Below are 20,007 nucleotides of genomic sequence, written 5' to 3' on the forward strand. Positions count from 1 at the left end.
CACCACAGGGAAATAGTGCTTATCATGTAATTGCTTTAATTTTCTTGGGTGAAAAACCCTGAATCTTTAGTTCAGTTTCATCTGCACCTTCTATTACTTTAAATATTAATGAAATATGGATTTTTTGTCTCTCAGTTGGATCCAGCATTGGAAGAGTGCATGCCATAGACAAGGACTGGCCACCCAACATCATCACTTACTCCATTGTAGCTGGAGCTGGTACCAGGGATTACACAAATATCTTCTGGATCAGCCCAACGAAAGGAGATGTGAAGATTTTAGCAAGGTTAGACTATGAAACAAGTCAGAAACATATTTTCACAGTACAGGCCTCAGACCAAGAGAAGTCTACAACAGCATCAGTGAGTAAATCCACTCTACTACCTCGCCTTTACCATCTTTCTCTCTTTCTCTCTTCTTCCTAGTAAGAGCAGTAAGACACTGGGCAAAGCACTTTCTGTAAAAGGCAAGTGCAACCCTGCCCAGTTACGTATTACTCAGATGAAAGAGGTCTTGTTTACTCAGTTGTGGTTTATTTCTCACAAAAAGGCTAAAACCATATTTTAGTATTTTTGACAGTGGTGTTTGCTTCTCAGACTTTTTTTCTTATTTTACCTGGACAGTGAAATTGTTTTCTGTGCCCTAGACAATTTGAGTTATTCTTTGTGGCTACAGAGGTACTAGAAAATACATCAAGGACAGGGTCTTGAGTCCAGGTAGCACAATTTAATTGTAGCCATGCTTAGTGGTAAACTCTTTTTGGAGTCTTTGTAGTTTCCTTGGACCCTCAAACATACTTTTGATTGTGTTTGTCATTTTTTTCCTTGCAAAGTGTCCAAAGTAATGAGAGAATTGTATTGCAGCATACCAGAGCTGTGTTTTCATGGAGTGGTACAGAGAGGAAGCGGATGGGAGGAAGGCTTGGGTGGCCTCTTGGGTTAGTGTCAGAAGGCCAGCCCAGTAGCTGTGTCCACTTGGCCTGCTGGAATGGTGCCTTGCCCTGGCCAAGATCTACTTTTTTCCCTGATGGTGCTATCTGGCAGGAGCCAAGACCATGCCAGGTATAGACCACGACAACCTCTAACAGCAGGGTTGGGCTTAGGTTTTCTGCTCAGACCTATTTTATTCAGAGGAAAAAGCATAGATGCTAGATTCACGTATTCACAAGGGTATTTTATAGTAACTTTTTTCAAGGAATCACAGTGTCCTTCACAGGCAGGCTCCTTCTGACTTCTTTCCACACTTTCTCCCTCAGGAGTGCTTTACATTTGATTTTTACACATCTCTTGGAGGTGACACAGGTACTAAGCTTACTTTTCACTCCAGCCAAGCACCACCCATAGAGTTGCTATCTAGGAGGATTTTAATCTCTTTATCAGCTATAATGTTTCAAGGTGGCTATTAATGACAATTTAGCATCAGAAGCTTTTAACAATGTCAAGGTTATCTGTTGCCTAACAGACATTAGAAAAAAAATCTTTGGGAAGGGTAACCTTTTTCTTTTAACTAACTGATCCCAGGTGACCTCAAACACATCTGGTTCTACTCAGGGTGTTCCTACCCATGCAGGAGGCCATTACCAGCATTTCTCTCTCACTGGGAACAGTCTATAAACACTTTTCCTCCTATGGATCATACTCTAAATGATTATTAAATATGCTAAGAAGCATAACTAATGATTGTGAAGCAAACTGAGTTTTGGAAGGGAGTTTAATGATTGTGTGGTACTATTATTATTTCTCATTTAAACTATAACACAATTCAGATTGTTCAAACAGACATATCAGCTTGAAAAGACTTTACTTTTGGAAGATGGCTCAGGTTATGGAACCTGTTCCAGGAAGAATGCACAAGAAGAATTGAAGGACAAATGATCACAGACATTTTCTGGCAGGAGCTAGGTTGGAAGGGGACTTCGGTGCTCTTCAATTGTTGTTGATCAAAAGAACAAAATGGGCAAGAGCAAACAGTTTCTGAAATTAGCAAAATTCTGTCCTGGCACACTGGAGCAGCTTCACTTTGCTATTGCTCTTTTCTTCCAGGTAACTGTGAATGTTTTGGAAGTAAATGATGAAGAACCGGTTTGTTCACCCAATTTCTTCTCACTTCAAATCCCAGTCAATTTAGCTGTGGGGACCAATATTAATGGCTTCAGGATTGAATGTCAAGATCGGGATTCTGACCCCAGGTCTTTCCGTTACTTCATTAATGAAGGTACCATGTCACAGTAGAGCTGGGAGAGCTGGGAACAGCGGAAAAAAAATACCAGATGCTGATAGTTCACTTATATTTATAAACAAATATCTAACATAGTTTGTATGCTAATTTCATAGTGAGCTAGCTGTGATCCACAAGTTCTGCACATTATTATACTGATCCTCTCCACAAGCTGGCTAGAGGTGCTACAGGTGCTAGCAGCTGGAACCACTCCCTTGCAAGGCTGCATTTCCTGCCATATTAATTAACAGGCTATTAATTACACAGTTGACAAGAACTTCAGAAGAATGAGCTGGAATAAAATTTCCCTTCCAATTACAGCTGAGTAAATCTTGAGAAACGATGGAAAGTTCTGTATTTCTGGGAATCTCGCCATCACATAGATGCTGGTGCACTCTTCAAAACAACTATTTGCATGTTGTAGGTCCATACTGTATGCAATAAACCCTTCCTTTAAAAATCTTTCTTTGAACCTCATGATCAGCTGCATCTACTTGGAGAACTGCAGTGGTATGGGATGACACTCAGCTTCACAAAAATGGAAACACACTCTCTTGGAGAAATTCCTTCTTTTGTTGCTGGGGTGACTGCTGTGAAGGAGGGAGCAGATTGTCCAGGTGCCAGTAAAATAGCTGTGAACATCAAAAGAGGGAATCTCTGTCCTACTGCAGCCCTTTGAGATCACAGAAGGAGCTCTGCAGACATGGTATTGACACATGATTCCATACAAATGGCATGGCTGTGTTAGTAAATCAGTGTCTGACCACAGGCTCAGTCCTGGTGGTACAGACCTGAGCTGTGTCATGCATTGGCCTCTGAGCCACAGAGTAGCTCATGGTTCTTTTTGTGCTGTAAAACAGGCATGGCCTTCAAGGACATGTCATCTCTTGATCTCTGTGGGGCCACAAGAACAAACCCAAAGTACATTTGGTGCCTTTTCAAGGCTCTGATTTCCTGTTTATGTGGTCTGTCCATATCCTCACAGTTGGAGCTGGTCTGCCTGCAGCCTGGGCCATGAGCAGCACTCCAGCTACAGTGGACAGAAAGCTGGAGGTGTGGGGGCCAGCATTTCTGAACTCTCCTCCCTGTCATCCCATAGCACTGCAGTTCTCCAAGTGGATGCAGCTGATCACGAGGGTCAAAGAAGGATTTTTAATGAGTGTCCCTGAGCCATTAACTCTCTTCAAAGGCCACTGCCTCTGGGCAGATGGAGAAGCCATGGAGAGGGGCTGGAGCAGCACTCCAGGGACACCCCAGTAGTGGAATGAGCCCTGCCACAGTGCAGGGTCCTCACCCCAGCTGGGTGTTGTTGGGTGCTCCCCTGGTTGTAAGTTCAGGTCATTCTTCTGTGCCTTATGGCTCTGAAGAGTTTCCATAGCCTCTCTGCTATGTCCCCATAGAAGATCTTATTCTAGATTGTAATGCTTTTGTGACTGTATTGCTTTAAATTATTTTATATGGTACAAGGGAGATCAAGGAGCCCTTCTTGTCATTGACATTTTACCACACTTCATTTGTTACACACATTTACTTTATTGTAGGATTAAAGTAAAATTTTTGCATCTTGTAACTTTATTGCAGGCAATGAAAACAATCATTTCACCTTTTCACCAAGTGCTGGCTCCAACACATCTCGTCTGATTCTTGCATCAAGGTTTGACTATGAGAGTGGACTTGATACAAACTGGGTTTACAGTCTGCGTGTCCACATAACAGATGACAATTTAGTATCTGCCAGGGACAAAACCACACACTTAACTAAAACTGGAACGGTGACTTTAAGAATCAGAGTTATCCCAAACCCAACTACTGCCACAACCACTACGGTAAGTTCACTAAAACTTATGTCCAGTTCTGCATTTCTTTTATGGAGTAATGAACACAGGAGTAAGGAGAAGAGGGTAGATGTATGCAAAAGGAAACCAAAACCCTAGAGTGCATCTAGTCCTGGGAGGTTCTGAGCCCTTCACTCTTCTGATGAAGCCAGAGGTGGTTGATGTGCTTAGTGTCATGGAGGATTAGTCCCAGGTACTGAGTCATACAATGTGTTTTGTATTTCAGTTTCTAAAACAAAAAGGGCAGGAAGCCAAAGGACCGGGCACGCTGCCATTACCATACAACTGGAAACTTAAAGATTTTGGCAGCTTTATTAATAAGAAAAGAGCAGGGATTAACCTTTGCCTGGAACCTTAAAATTACCTCATGCATTTTGCACTACTTCTTTTTTTATTCATAACTATTCACTCCCCCATGTGCCTTGCAGTTTTGTGTGCTCTTTATCATTGGAGCACAATTATCTGTGGCTATTAAAGTTGAAACAGACAACAAAAACAACAGCAACAACAACAACAACAAATCCTCATCACTTAAAAGGGTCTCTTTTCCAGACCTGAGGTCACTGTCATGTAAAACTTGGAGCAGCATGTCAGGAACTGAATCAGTTTTGCACAGCCTCAGTGTGTCACTGTGGTTTCAGCAGGTTTCAGACAGCAAATCCAGAGGGGTGGGATGGGTCTTTCCTGAGCTCCACGCCCATGGGATGGTCCATGGCTGAGCTGAGTAAGCCTGCGCAGCATTTGGCAGCCCAGGTGAGATCTAACCTTGCACAACCTGTGGAGCTGTGGGCCTGTGTCCCAGCACTGCTGTCCACCCCTCTGCACAGCCATACCAGTTGAGCTCTGTCATACTAATTTAACTTTGAAGCTGATTTCCATCAGGCTGGTGCAGGATGTGTGGAGAGCTTGCTTTTGTTTTTTCTGTAGATGTGTCACAGCCTGGGGGTACAGACAACTCTGTCTCTATCCTTGTACCAGTCACCCCTTCATGCCCTGCTGCACCATCTTCCATCATCCACAGTCCATCCATTCCCTGTCTGCCTGCAGATGGCATTACCCTTTTCTCTCTTGCATGCAGGAATGAAAATATGAGTATCCAAAGGAAGTGGTAAAAGAGGCCTTTACTGTAGAATGGTCTAGATCTTCTGGTAACTGAGCCAGAACCAAAGGATCCTGCAAACAGCACATACAAGTCTGGTTGCTTTGCTATGAACATGCTTAAATCCAAATTTTCAGACTGATTAATAGCCCTATTCTCATCTAATGCTCTTTTGGGAAAGAATACATTATTTTTTCACTGCCTTCAACTCCCCCAACTTGATGTGGAAATGAAAAGTTAAGCTGAATAAACTTATTCTGTATTTCTTTCCCGTGCTTCACCACAACTACAAACAGTCTCAACCACACACCACAGCATTAAATCTCTCTCCCCAGAGATATCAGCCTTCCACTTGCAGGCTATTTTCCAGAAGAGCACTTCCAATACAGCAAGTTCTCCCATCACTACTCTTTACATGTGTTCAGTGCAGCAGCTCAATGAGTCAGAAACTGGAAAGCTGGTAGTGTAGAAAAGAAGCCCCATTACAAAATGTCACTCATGACTTCAGTCAAGGTGAGGAGAAAGTGGTGGTGGTGATATTGAGATTAGAATACTTCTCTAAGGATTGGATGTATCTTTTTTTGACCAGACTAAATAGATCATTTTAAAATTATCCTTAAACTGGAAAGAAATAGATACCTTGCTCAATTTAATACTCAATGTGATTACCACTGTCTTACAGAAAATTAAATAAAAACTTCAGTAGGTGATCAAAGCTAATAGTACCACACTAGGTAATGAACTAGGTAGAGTGAATGAGTAATTTTTGAAATGTGTGAGAATAGTTTCGTGATGGGACCTTAATGAATGAGCTGTTAGCACCAAGTGATGTGCCAGCTCAGAGATGTGTCTCCTGACACTCAGGAAGATGTGGGAGATTGCAACTGCTCAGGAAGTGTGTTTTTTCCTTCTGGAACAAGTCACTGGGTAAAAAAGAAGGAGTTCCATTTCTTTTTATACAATAACCCAGTTCCTTAGGGTTCAACTCCTCTTACAAAGCACTCTGAATGATTACTGCAGTGAAGATGACCTACTTCCAGTTTTGCCTTAGGTAAAAAGAAAATAGTCTCTCAGTAATGGCAGTATTCCCTGAACTTGCCCGCCCTTCACCAGTGTGCTTACAGCCCCTCAGGCAACCTGAGGCTCTTAAACCCCACCATGACATGCTTGTTTTAATATAAGATATCGAAACATGACCTGGAACCTCCCCTTTTCCTTGTGTTTTCCATTTCACCTGCCTTTGGCCACCCCAGGAGCTCAGTGGTCCATCCCAGCCACCAGAGGTGCCTTGGCAGTCAGCAGGCAGGAGCATGGCACGAGTCACTGCCTCCCTCCACCTCCCTGTGCCCATCACCTGCCGAGCCCCGGCCAAGCTGGGGTGTTCAGTGCAGAAGTTCAGCCAGATGAAAGGTGACCTGGTGTCAGTATGCAGCCCTGAGGAACTCTTCCTGTCTTGTTTTAAAAGCCTGGCGTCACAGTAGTGACCAGAAGGGAGAACCTGTACTCGCCGTCGGCGTGGTACGTGCCGTTCGCGGTCACCCTGGGCGCTCTGCTGCTCCTGGCGCTGCTGGGCCTCCTGGGGCTCCCGCTGCTGACACGGCTCCGCTGCTGCTGCCCCCCGGCTGGCAAGGCACGCAGCACCCCTCTGTGAGTCCCCACATGCACTCTGGGCAAGCCCCAGCACCGCCTGGCAGGGACACAGCTGGCTCAGGCCTGATGATGTCGGCGCTTTGAGTCTTTTCTAGCAGCATGGCTGTACTGCAGTAGATGCTAATGCAGCAATGTTAATGGGTGGTAATGATATGAACTCAAGGAAATGTGTCCCTGGCATTTCTTGGGGTGAGTTTAGTAACATTAACATTAGGAGAAGGTAGGAGTGGAATTAGCAATTGTAACCTCTAAAGGCAGGTTAAAATAAATTGTAAACCTCTATGCTCATGAGGCTCAGTTGGAGCCTGTGCCAGACTGCGCTGACCACAAATATTTTGGTTTGTATTTGACTCCCTCTCCAAGGGAGCTCCCATCTAGGTAGTTACTGGAAGCATTTTCCTCCCTCTCAGCTACAGATCCCAGTGTCCTTTGCAAATATTGGTGTTCATGCCAAATTCATTGTTCTGGCAAAACTTGTGCAGATTTCCTGGAGTTTTACCAAGGCAGTTACAAGGCTCTGGCCCATAAAGCTTACCTCTAAGTGTTCATGCTTGGCAAAAGGCATGGAAGCACCTGGGACCAGCTCTGAGTCACTGTGGGAAGTGGAGAGATCCCTGCTGGCTGCTTTCTCAGTGGGCTGGAGCCAGGCTGCCTCTAAATTGATTTTGTACTTCACAAAACAAAGATAAACAATCCTTTAAGTGGCTGGGATTTTTTTTAAAAAAAAGGATTTCTACAAGTATTCTCAGGATTTGGACTCCGATTTAGAAGTTACATTAAATGTAAAGAACCACTAAATGACTGTGACTATAGTTCAGATCATGTGTGCAAGAAATTAAAAGGTTGTGATAAAAATGACAAATGAATCTAAGATACTGATATTATTTATTAATTGGGTAAACAATTTATTGGGAACCAGAGTCTCCCATTAAAAAGCAATTTCTATATTTCAAAAACATTTATAACCTTTCAAATATTTTAAAAGGCATTCTCTGAGCACATCAGATCCAAAAAATTGACCTTCTTCCCAGGATGGAACAAAATGACAATATCTGAAAAAATATTTTTCCAGATTACATAAATAAATGGATTTATACACTATCCTCAATAAGACTTTATTATTTTAAGAGCATTCCTTCTTGAAGAAGCCTTTAGGCAATGCTCAGGACTGTTTTCCTGTTTGAGAGCAGCATTAAATGATGCAGGCTTTCTATGAAAGCAAAATCAGAAACCAAATAAATCAAGTAAATCTCAGAACTCAAGGAAACACATCCTTCTTGCCAAGTTAAAGAGAATAAAAATCTTTTTTTTTTTTTGTAGTGAAAATCATGACATTTGTTAACTACACTCTTAATCTTCTTTTCATTACAGGATAAAGGCTCCAGGTGTGTACCTCTCTTCTATATTTTAGTGCTTCAAAAGAAAAACTTCTTTATGATTCCATGTAAAATCTGTAAATTAATTTCTGGATAGAAATTTGACACAGTAGAAAGGTACTGAGATGAGATAATTCTGGCCAATTTTGGGAGGCCTGAGAAAGTGATTTCATTGCCTTTTTAGTCTTCAAATCTATTAACTATCAGGCAAAACCCAAATTCAAAGTAGTCTGGTATTCTGGCATAGATGCTAAAGAATGACTGTATTTTTCACACACAATTTATATGCTATCTGTTAAAAAATAATCCCAGCATCTATAGCACCTTCAAGAGTCCTCTCCACTCTAATTCCCTGTTCTCTGATCACTTCTCTGATAATTTGCTCCCTTGGCACCATTACTTCACATATATAAAGATTTGTTTTGAAGTATTGGTGCTTTCAAAGGGTTTGTATAACCTAGCAGGGAGATAAATCACACATGGAAAAGCATGTTTTTTTAAGCAGTCCTGTTCTTTTTAGTTCCACTAAATTTCTGCTAGAAAGCACTGCTCATATGGGCTGAGCAGGACCCTGCTCTTGTAATTCCCCTTTCCTCAGTCAGTATCTCCCAACTGGAAAAAAATGCAGGACTAACAAACCCACAAAATTAGCTGTTCTCTTGGTTGCCCAATTTGAGACATTTCAATGTTGGCTGATTTCCAAAGAGTGAATGCTTTTTGCTTTCTGAAAAACTGGTGCCCAAATGCTGGGCAGAAAAGGCCAGACAAAATAGGTTTCCCATCAGTGCTCAGGTTGAGATCCACCTGCAGCAGTTCAGAGTTCCCACACCTGGCTGGGAAGCACATTTGGGGCCAGGCACAGTTCTCCAAAGAAAGGCCATTAAACAAATTGGCAAGGAGTGAGTGAGAAGAAATCATAGCAACTGGTTGGGTATCATCCACAAATCCGTGCTGTTGAGATGCCCATGGCACTGCTGCTGTATTTGTTTGCATTTGGGATGAGCTAATAGTGTGGTAAATTCACACACAACCAAACTGTTCTTCAGTCTGAATTTCACTTGACTGAAAATGCAGCTCTTCCATGTTTGGTCTCCAAGCTGATATTTGACACAAGCTTTGCAACCACAAGCATTTGTGTGAAACAATAATCTGCATTTCTAGTTCAGATATTCCCAAGGGTGGATTTCTGAATTTGTTCATATTATTTAGAAAGGGAAATTTGTTTAATAAAATTACTATTCATTCATTACTGACTTTTCAAGGCTAGTCTTCCAATTAGTCACTGGCAACTGTGGATTCTCACTCAGCATTTGAAAATAAATAAGACTTATTTAAGATGTCTCAGCATTTGAGTAGAAAGAATGTCTATTTCTTTGAGAAAATCTTGACTTTAGTGTCGACAGTCACCATCAGAAAATTCTGATTATTAACAATGTGCATTTTCCTTTCTGTAGAAAAGAAGAAGCCTAAGAAAGAAGTAGCTGTGGTAAGTACTGCTGGCCTCAAAGGAAACCCTGTTTTGCCAGCCCCATCATGCAATATGACCATAGGACCTTTTCCATGAATGGTGTCTGCTTTCCATAGAGAATATAGGAATGATAGGCAAGGAAATAATGATTGCCCTCAAGGGCAAAACACTGTCCCAGCTGGCCTCTGTGTTTGGAAGCAACAACGGGTGTGAGGGGTGCTCACCTGCACTGGGGCCCCTTTGCTTCCAGGTGCCCAGATGTTGTACTTGGGAGGTCAGACAGGCTGTGCCCACAACAATGACAGGGACACTTGCTGCAGAGGTGGGACAACAAGTGCCCTAGCTTCACCGATGGCAGCAGTGCACTGCTGAGACTCCACTGACCTGTGGAGCCAGCTCTGATCCACCTGAGTGCAACCAGCAAGGCGTGCCAGCCCACCCAGGCTGTAAAGAGTTTGGCCTTGATAAGCTGTTTGCAGCAAAATGTCATAGACGTTTCCACTGTTGGAGATGTTTCTTTGCTCCTGGGTCTCAGGGCTCCTTCCTTTTCATTGGCATAATTGCATAAAGGATGCACAATTGCAGAAATAGACAGAATGCTCTCAGGCACGTGGTGTGGTCCTTTTCAGGTCCAGGAGCTGAACTGGGATGACCCTTGTGGGTCCCTTCCAACTCAGGATATTCTGTGAATCTGTGCCAGGCACTTTGATTAGTGAACTCTCTCTCCCCAGATTTTTCAGAGAGGAGTTTCCCAAGCCTACTCGGGGTGGAGGAGATCCTCTCGTGGTAACACTCGTGGAGACATTTAGCATGTCAGAACTTATCAATTCTCCTTTAAATATCTAGTGAGGAAACCCTTCACCACAAAGGGCTCTTGTCATTGGACTGTGGTTCAATGTGTTGCCATTGGACTGGTTTAAATAAAACCCAGCCTAAAGGAATGCAATATACAGGTCACACAGATCCACCTCCATCCATGTAAATCACCATTTCCAAGTTACTGCTCCTCCTTCTGACTTAACTTAATTCACAGTTTTCATTTTACATTTTGTGTTTCTTCACAGACAATGACAAAGCTAGACACTGTCTTTGATGGAGAAGCCAGAGACCCAGGTAATAAAAAGCAATTAACAGAGGATATGAATATTAGGCAGGAAACAAAGTGGATTAGTTAATTTAAATATGGCTTGACATTGGCTTTTCATATTTCCAGTTTGCTAATTCCAAGGAGAATGGGAGCTATGTCTCAGATAATGAAAATCAAGACAGTGCCTCAGTAACATTTGTAGTGGTAGAATATACTTACAGCCCTTGAAAGCACACATCTGATGGTCAGACTGTTCACCACTCCTCTGCTAAACTGGAATGTATGGATGTGGTATAGGAAGGTGGGAGGGGAGAAGGAATGTGTTGCAAGCCTCCTGCTCTGGTGCTGTCATAGCTATGTGGTCTCATCCATCTCATGTCTGGGAAGTGGCCAGAAGATTATTGTCACTGCAGAAGTGCTGCCTTCACCTCCTAAACTTCTCCCTGGAGAAGTGGGTGGGTGAGTTGCTGGCTCCTGCACAAACCTCCTTCCTTAGAGCAACAGTGTGTTGCTGCTGTTTATCCAAGGCTCAGACATTGCTTGTCAGGGAGAAAAGGGAAGGCCATCAGCTGGCAACAGCTGCTGTGTCACCAGGCTATGCAAACTCTAGGCATATCTGATTAACCAGATGGGAAAAGCAAAAATAAGGTGAAAACTACAAACTTCAGGATGAGCTGGGGAGCTCATCCAGCTCCCCAAGTGACAGCCACTGCTCTGCAGCAGGGCTCATTACAGGAAAAATATTTTTGTTTTACTGAAGATTGATCTGGCTAACCTCATTCCACTAAAACACGGCCCCTGCCTGAGCCCCTTACTTCAATTCTTGGGCTGGAATGAGGGTGCCCAGCCCTGTGCCTAATGGCTGAGAGCCCCAGCATGGAGATGGGGGGCTGGTAAATGTGACAATCAGACCAAATAAGTTTTAAAAATAGATCTGAAAAGAAGCCTGAAACAATATGTCTAGAAAGCATCCAGAGGAAGGCAGGCTTGTTTCAAGGCTTGGATTCATCTGGCCAATTTCCACCAAAGTGCCTGTAACTTGTGTTTCTTATTAGCTGGCTCAGAGCTGTTGGATGTGTTGAGCTAATGGGAAACACTAGGCACGGAGACTTCAGTCCAATTTGGGCAAACAAGTGGGACCCTACTGTGCAATTAAGTCCATCCACAAGGCTGCTCAAGGCTGGTTTGATCCAGATCCAAGCTCACCTGCTATTTATAAAGAGATCTGGAGGAAAGGGTTCCAAAATCCCTGTTTTTTCCCTGTGTAACTGCATTTGTAATATATTAAACATGGGTAGTCTCTAGGCTGCTGCAAGAGCAGCTTTCCAGTCTTTCTGCAGGACAGCTGGGGGCTCCCTTTCTCAACAAACCTGACCATACTGGACTTAAGGATATCTGAGCCCATCCAAACATTCATCCAGAGCCATAGCATTTGTGTTGTGCCTGACACAAACATTAAGCTCTAACACAGCTCTGTGGTGACAGCAGGGAAATGTGTGTTCCCCACTCCTCCTCCCTCTTCTCCAAAACTCATTGCAAACCCTAGAGGATCAAAGGTTGCTGGTTTGGAAATGAATAATTCCCAGGAAATCATCTGTTGAATATGATTAAGAGGGATGGTCAGAAGCTGTTTCCCGATCTGGGCTGCTTTAACATACCCCACTTGTAAGCAGTCAAAACAAAACAAAAAAAAAAACCAGGTAAAGATGTCCAGTTTCATCTTGAGTTGCTCAAATTGTGTTAATGTGTCACAAACCATTAATTCTGATACAAACTGCAACATTTAGTAACACATAACCGCTGGTTCTTTCCAAGCCTTAATGGTCTTTTGTTTGTCTTCTATTGTTTAATTACAGATAGTGCCATTCTAGCTCCTGATTCTCTTTGTAGCAAGATACAGTGAGTTAGACTGTGAGGTGATCACACTGGACACACAACCATTTTTTCACTTATCTCTAGGTAGCAATGAACCGAAGGAGAAAACATTTTGCTTTTAATGTACAAGTAGAAATTACCCATAAAACCTGAATAGAGACAGAAGTCTTTCTGACAATGAGAGATAGCCATGTGTGCTAAACAACACAAATTTAACAGTATTTTATCTATATGAGAAAATCATGTACTTGTATGATACCTCACTCTATTAATGGCAAAGTAAACAACAAGCCTGGAAGAAAGCATTTTATGTAAATGGAGAAGGAATGTGTGCAGACAAGACTCGCTGGATCTCCAAATTCTGGGTCAGTCCAGATGAGCTGGCATGGTCTGGAAGATGTAGCATATTGTAGCTCCTAAGCAAGGTTTGTTACCTCTGGTAGGCAACTCTATATGACAAAATAGGCACAGACATATACAATGGTCTTGCTCAGTATGGCTGAAGGCAGAAGTTTTGTCCTTACAGCTATGGATGTGTTTGTTACACTGCCCATGTTAACCCCTGGTAGCTGGAACTTGGATAGATTTATAGGGTGATTAGAAATTTATTTCTTTTGGAACAGGAATGTTTTAAATTGCAAAGACAATTTAACTGCAAAGACAATTCTTATAGGGGCAGCATCTCCTCTGAGCAGCCACTGCGATGCCCAGCTCCCCACAGAAATGAGGATTTCCCTCTCAGGGCTGCCTCCCCAGCTCAGCTGAATTCCAAGCGCTTTACATTTCTCATTTCAGTTCCATGCTGAGAACTGTCATGTCTCAATCTGATAAAGCAGGAATGATTTTAATCTGTTGTCTTTTTGTTCTTTCAAGTTACTGGCAGAATGTATGAGTTCAATTCACGGTCGGGGGCCCGGAGGTGGAAGAAGAGCAGTGAGCCCCTTCAGCCAGTGCTGGCTATGCAGGTAATGTCCAGTGCCACAGAACATAGGGGCCAAGGGGTGGATAGAGCAGAGGCACCAAGCAAAAAAGAGCCTTCAGAGGAGAGGAAAGAGCTGACTGCAGCAACAAAACCAGCTGCCAAGCCCTCAGCAGGACAACCAGAAACACCAGGCCAAGCCTGGCTGAGATTGCAAAAGAAGAAAGAGGAGTCTGAGGATGGGGGCTTATCCTCACCAGCCCCTTAAGGCAGGAACTGACCTCCTCTCCCAAAATGAACTCTGCTTTTCTATTAGGCCAGAGTGCATGAGACTCCAAGGCACCTCCCAACTGACCCCCAATCTGAACAGCCAAAGAATCAGATGTGATTTTTCTCTCTCTCTCAGCTGTAAAACAAAAGGTGGTCATAAAGTGTGTAAACCAGACCCTAAGGCAGGATGAATCTGGATGCACCTTTGGCAAGTGCATGTAAGAGCAGGAGAGAAGAAGAGGAAACAAAGCAGAGTCATGGACAGAAGCATTCAGTGCCCACTGCCTCCTACAGACACTGGCAGTTTCCCCCCAGAAAAGTCTGCATGTCTGGCAGGCATGGCCCCATCCTCTGCCTGCCTTTGGGACTGGCAGCATGCACAAATGTGCTTTCTCCACAGTGAATGGGGTCTCCTGTCCCTGCTGAGCAACAAAATGAGTGAAAAGCACACCAGGGTAGAAATGTTTGCTGGTAGAAGCTAAAAATATTTTCTTTTCATTCAGTATTTTATTTCAGCCCTTCCTTGCCCTCCCATCTTGCTGTAGAAAAGTCCATGGCTTGAAAGCAGTTCTGGAGTAGAGAAAACTCACAGCTTCTTGTGGCATCTCAGGCTGTCAACACTTTCAGCTTATTTATCTTTTGTAACACTAAGAGCATTCAATATCTTCACCTTTGGTATTTCCTCTGGCACATTTAATGCTTTACAGGATCAAGTGGAATATACTCAAAAGAATAATGACAGTAAACACATGGGGTGAAATAATCTTTTCTGAGTGTGAGCATGTATAATGTAAGTGCTGTCTAAAAACCTGATATAAAACAAACAAACCCAACAAGATTTTATAAAATTATTTTAAACTGAAGAAAAGTAATTATAAATGATGACTTAATACTACATGGCTTGTCTTGGCTTGTTTTCTTTCCTGATTGCAAAAGTGTTTTTTGACAGCAAGGGACTGATATCAGGTGGTAAAAGAAAATTTCAGTTTAAGTTGAGCAGTGGCAGTCAAAGAAGATTATATTCAGTCTCTCACATACATTGTTTTTGTCATGCAATGAAGGACCTGGATGGAGAAATCCACAGTGAAATTACTGGATCCTACACTTCACAAAAACAGCTGCCATGGTGCTGTAACTCTTTACTGTGCTCCAAAGGAGTGGCTTGGCTCAGAAGCAACTTCCCTAACACAAATCATCTTCAGTCAAATGTTGTTTCATTGCACAATCAGAAACCCAGCGTGTAATGAGCACCACAATGATACAGATAGGAAAGACTGATTTATACTCCCTGAGCACATTATCACTTCACTGTGTCCATGGCAGTTGTCATAACATTGTTTGACTCTCCAGCACCAACTGGGCCAGCCACCCATTCAGTGCTCCAGCCCATCATTGTTTGCATTTTTCAGCTGTAAATGCAGCACATTCAGTTTCTATTCAGGTGGTTTTCCAGTGACATAAAGAAACTCTGCAGTAGCTGGTAGTGCTGCTGTAACTCTGATCTTCCTAGCACTCTGACACCAATCTATCCATATGCATACCTGGCACCTCCAGACATTAGATTTTGGTACCTGAAGAAGTTAACTGCATTGTTTTCATGGCAGGAAGACACACAGGTTTTTGTATTTACTTCCCTGAGCATTTCTCTAGGGCAGCTGCTTTACTTCCTTGATTATTCTAGCTCTACTTCAGTGATTAAGGGATAAATATGGTTTTTTTAAGGCAAGGGAGAGACAGGCTGTAGTCTCAGCCAGGAAACTGGCAAAGAGGCAGAGGAATACTCATCTTTCTTTACTACTGCTCCTGCTGCTGAACTGCACAAACTTATTTCCTTCCTTCTTAGGAAAAAAACCCCAACAGCAGCATAACCTGGTATCACAGCAGGCTCTGAACTCCATGTATGCAAACAAAATGTCATGGCCAGCACTGCTGGTGCCATGGTCTCCCACAGCAGGGCAACAGTTGGGTGAAAAGCAACTGCTCTTGGAGTGGTGCTCTCATAGTCCAGACTCAGAAGAGCTGACAGCTGAACTAAGAGGAGCCATGGAAATAAGAGATGCCAGATTCAAGCACTAACACTGTTAGAATACCTGCACCCAGTTGAGGTGAGTTTAGCTGGTGTGCTCAGCATTTGCAGAGGCAGGGTTAAGCAAGGTAAAGCATCCTGTGAGTCCCATGCTGCTCCTGCATGAGGAAACAAGAGTGCTGACCACAAAGCACAGCTTCACCCTTCCTGGTGTGAAATGCTGATCTCCAGATCCAACTCCTTCTTCATCTTGATCTTTCCTATGAAACCTTATTTCGGACATGCATAGGACTACTTCCCTTGCTTAGGATCTACAAAATCAAGGAATAACAAGGTTTTACATGAGCAGTAACTTCATGTTAAACAGCACCATTTTCCTATCAGCTGCCTCTACTACTATAAATGTTCCTTCCTGTGAAGGAATCAAGAATGAATCCTTGGTCTCATTGAGCCAAAGTGCATCCATTCATGTCTCTGGCTTGCCTTTGGTAGGACAAGAGCAGAGAAGGTAGAACTGGCTGACCCAGTTATATGCTTGTTATTTATTCTATCAAACAATATGTGAAAAGATATTTTGAATATAAAAGCAACACGTATTTTTTTCATAAAATAGAAGATTATAATATGCTGTGTAGTACAGCTTTAAATGTTTGAAACCTCTTCTAATTGCCAGAGGAGCTTTTGTGCTTTTTTTTATTCAGAAGTCTTTTGAGAACACAGAGTCAGCGTCTAGAACTGCCGCTAGATGGACTGAGAGCAAAGATTAAGTGCAGCTCTACACAATAAAAGCATTTGATTATTGGAACAATTAGCCAAAACCATGGGCCCTTTCCATCATTCGAAGCCTTCAGGGGTCAAGAACAGCTGCTGTGTGCTGTAGAGGGTCAGACTAGATGATGAGAACAGCCTCTCTAGTCTTCAACAGCTCTGTTAGTCTCTGTGAACACAAAGTGTGAACTTTGGTGCCATTTATTTTAGAGTGATGGCACTGATAAGTTGAGACTAGAAGAGGAGGAAAGGCACCAGGTGGTTCAAGCAGACTGGCTGGGGGCAACAGTTCCTGACCTACAGCTGCCTTATTGCATGTTACGCAATAATTTTATCTGAAGTCTACAAAAATCAGTGTGAGTTCTGCCACAGCTTTTAATTGCTATGTCTCCACCTATTACACATCTCTGAAGTGCTTCCAGATCTGTGGATTGACATTGCTCTGAAAGTTTCCAGAGTGATTAGGAAAGAGCACAGGTCACTTTTCCTGGTGGGGTCTAATTCCCCCAGGCAGTTTATGTGTGATCATGTTACTGGGGGTTTTGTGCTCTTCTCCAAAGGCTCTGCTTTCATGATGGTGTTATAATTGTAATAAACAATTATAACACCATCATGTGCACTTGTAATAAACATCAGAAGTCTCAGCTTCTGGCAATGTAACTTCATTTGTATCAAGGAATATAAAAGTGCTGGTACTACATTTCTTCATGCTCTGAAAGAGACTTACACATGAGAACTACTTGAGCTGCAGAGATGGAGGAGGTCTGCCCAGGAGGCTGCCACTTTGTGACTGCTCATAGGAGCAGGAGATGGTGTTTGGATCCCCTCAGAGGAGAAGGGTCAGACAAGGAGAACAGTCCTCCTCCTCCTGAGCAAAGAATCTGGCTGCTAGCTTATTTTATGAGAGCCAGATTGCAACACCATAATGTAACTAGCATTTTAACAGCAAGCAGCTACAACTGCACATGCCCCAGCTGGTTGGGTGTCTGACACCCCCAGCCACAACAGGCCCTTGGCAAAGCTCCAGCTGAAAGGCTGAGCCCAGGCTCAGCCCCTACTGGGCTCCATCTGCACATGCCTTGTCTGAACTAGTCCCTGCAAGCTCCCTGTGTTGTCACAGGACAGAAAGAGACAGTGGGGGTGGCTTATTAAAAAGCAGACATCTAGAATAGATCAGATGAGCTGTGCCCTGAAAGCAGCTCTTTCTGCATGCCTAGATCAGATATCAATGCCTACAGAGGGCACACAAAGGTAAATCAGCTGCGTCTCAGCCCAGGTTGTTCAGGTGAGGGCAGGCCTGGTGTACCAGTGCCTGAGGAAGCTGAAAATGAGGGAAAACCAGGACAGAGGTCAGCCAGGCTCTGCTACTGCCTGCTCAGGTCCAAAGGGGAGATGGGCCACCACCCACACTTTGTCAGTGCTCCAGGGTCTGCTTTCTGGGACCTGTCATGGGGTAACTGCATCTAGAAGCAGATGTCATGAGATGTGCATCAAAGCAGCCCAGTAGAAAAGCATGGGCCCAGCCAGGAGATTAAAGAAGTCAAATACAAGCTTCAGCAAGTTTCTACAGCAGGCTAGCTGTTATTGAGTGAGAGACACACTTGCAAACAAAACAGATGAATGCATCTGATCCTGAATTGTATTCAAGAACAGTACCACTCTGCAATTCTTTGGTACCAAACTTCAGCTGCTGTGGCTCAATAGATGCCTGGGATTTCAGCTGGTGTAATGACGTGGGCAAGGCCCATGGTCTGACCCTGCAGTTGTGCTTCATTTTTGATTCCTGCTTGTGGACATCAGCTGGGGCCATGCAGACTGGAGCAGCAGGTCTGTGTTTGTACAGGATTGGCCCCTCTGTGGACAGCCCTGCCTGCTGGGTGGCTGTGACAGCTGGCTGCTTCCAGAGGGGCTGTGTGTACCTCACACACACGAACCTCACTCTGGGAGGGTTTGCAGCCTGGCTCCTGTCCATGTGGGCAGGAAGGCTGGTGGATGCATAAGCTGCTGTATCTGCACATTTAGCACAGCACCCTGTGAGGGGAGAGGGTGGAAAGACAAAGACCTGCTGGAGATGGTCCAGCAGAGGACAACAGAGACAATGAGGTGTCTGGAACATCTCTCTTATGAGAAGAGATTGCAGGCACTGGGCCTGCTTAATCTAGATAAGACTGAGAGAGGATCTCAACATAAATATCTCAATGATGCCAAGAAGATGTGCCAGACGCTTTTCAGTGATGCCAGTGACAGGATGAGGAGCAACGGCCATAAAAGTGAAACACGGGAAGAACCACAAGAAATTCCACCTCAACCTTAAGAAGAACTTCTTTACGTTTGCGGTGGCAGAGCACTGGAACAGCTGCCCAGGGATGTCATGGAGCTCCCTCACTGGAGACATTCAAAACACACCTGGACATATTCCTGTGGAACCTGATTTTGGTGATCCTGCCTTGGCAAGGGGGTTGGACTAGATGTTCTCCAACAGTTCCTTCCAACACCAATTATTCAGTGCCCCTTTCTCTGGCCTGGTCACAGTTCTCTCCAGCCATTTCCCCTTTCCTGCAGGTACAGAAAGCGATGGCAGAGAAGGGCTCTGTGCCATCCTGTCAGCGGCTGCTCCGCTGGAACTCTCCAGGCATTGCTGGTAGAGAGGGAGGCAGGGCAAGGACAGCGCTTGAGGCAGGGAAGGAGGCACGGCCTTGGCCCAGGGCAGCACGGCTGCGGGGAGCCAGCGGAGCCCCGCTCCTGCCTCCCGGGGCTCTGGGCTCCCCGCTCCTGCCTCCCGGGGCTCTGGGCTCCCCGCTCCTGCCTCCCGGGGCTCTGGGCTCCCCGCTCCTGCCTCCCGGGGCTCTGGGCTCCCCGCTCCTGCCTCCCGGGGCTCTGGGCTCCCCGCTCCTGCCTCCCGGGGCTCTGGGCTCCCCGCTCCTGCCCCCCGGGGCTCTGGGCTCCCCGCTCCTGCCTCCCGCGGCTCTGGGCTCCCCGCTCCTGCTCCCCGGGGCTCTGGGCTCCCGCTCCTGCCTCCCGGGGCTCTGGGCTCCCCGCTCCTGCCTCCCGGGGCTCTGGGCTCCCCGCTCCTGCCTCCCGGGGCTCTGGGCTCCCCGCTCCTGCCTCCCGGGGCTCTGGGCTCCCCGCTCCTGCCTCCCGGGGCTCTGGGCTCCCCGCTCCTGCCGCCCGGGCTCTGGGCTCCCGCTCCTGCCTTCCGGGGCTCTGGGCTCCCCGCTCCTGCCTCCCGGGGCTCTGGGCTCCCCGCTCCTGCCGCCCGGGGCTCTGGGCTCCCCGCTCCTGCCTCCCGGGGCTCTGGGCTCCCCGCTCCTGCCCCCCGGGGCTCTGGGCTCCCCGCTCCTGCCCCCCGGGGCTCTGGGCTCCCCGCTTCTGCCTCCCGGGGCTCTCGTAGCCTCCCCGGGCCCCGGAGGGGCCCCG

The 20,007-nt window shown here is 45.1% G+C and overlaps 1 protein-coding gene across 1 annotated transcript in view; it reads left to right on the forward strand.

Moving 5' to 3' along the window:
* Window positions 1-13,794, forward strand: part of CDHR3 (cadherin related family member 3) — a 34,602-nt gene extending 20,808 nt beyond the window's left edge. Inside the window, exons 13-20 of the mRNA XM_050985708.1 lie at window positions 136-362; window positions 2,043-2,214; window positions 3,799-4,043; window positions 6,617-6,798; window positions 8,173-8,186; window positions 9,632-9,663; window positions 10,710-10,758; window positions 13,481-13,794. Coding sequence (XP_050841665.1) covers window positions 136-362; window positions 2,043-2,214; window positions 3,799-4,043; window positions 6,617-6,798; window positions 8,173-8,186; window positions 9,632-9,663; window positions 10,710-10,758; window positions 13,481-13,794 — 1,235 coding nt within the window. The remainder of the gene's footprint in view (window positions 1-135; window positions 363-2,042; window positions 2,215-3,798; window positions 4,044-6,616; window positions 6,799-8,172; window positions 8,187-9,631; window positions 9,664-10,709; window positions 10,759-13,480) is intronic.
* The last annotated feature ends 6,213 nt before the right edge of the window (window positions 13,795-20,007 follow it).

Source organism: Serinus canaria, chromosome 1A (assembly GCF_022539315.1).
Source record: "Serinus canaria isolate serCan28SL12 chromosome 1A, serCan2020, whole genome shotgun sequence".
In the NCBI taxonomy this organism is placed as follows: Eukaryota; Metazoa; Chordata; class Aves; order Passeriformes; family Fringillidae; genus Serinus; species Serinus canaria.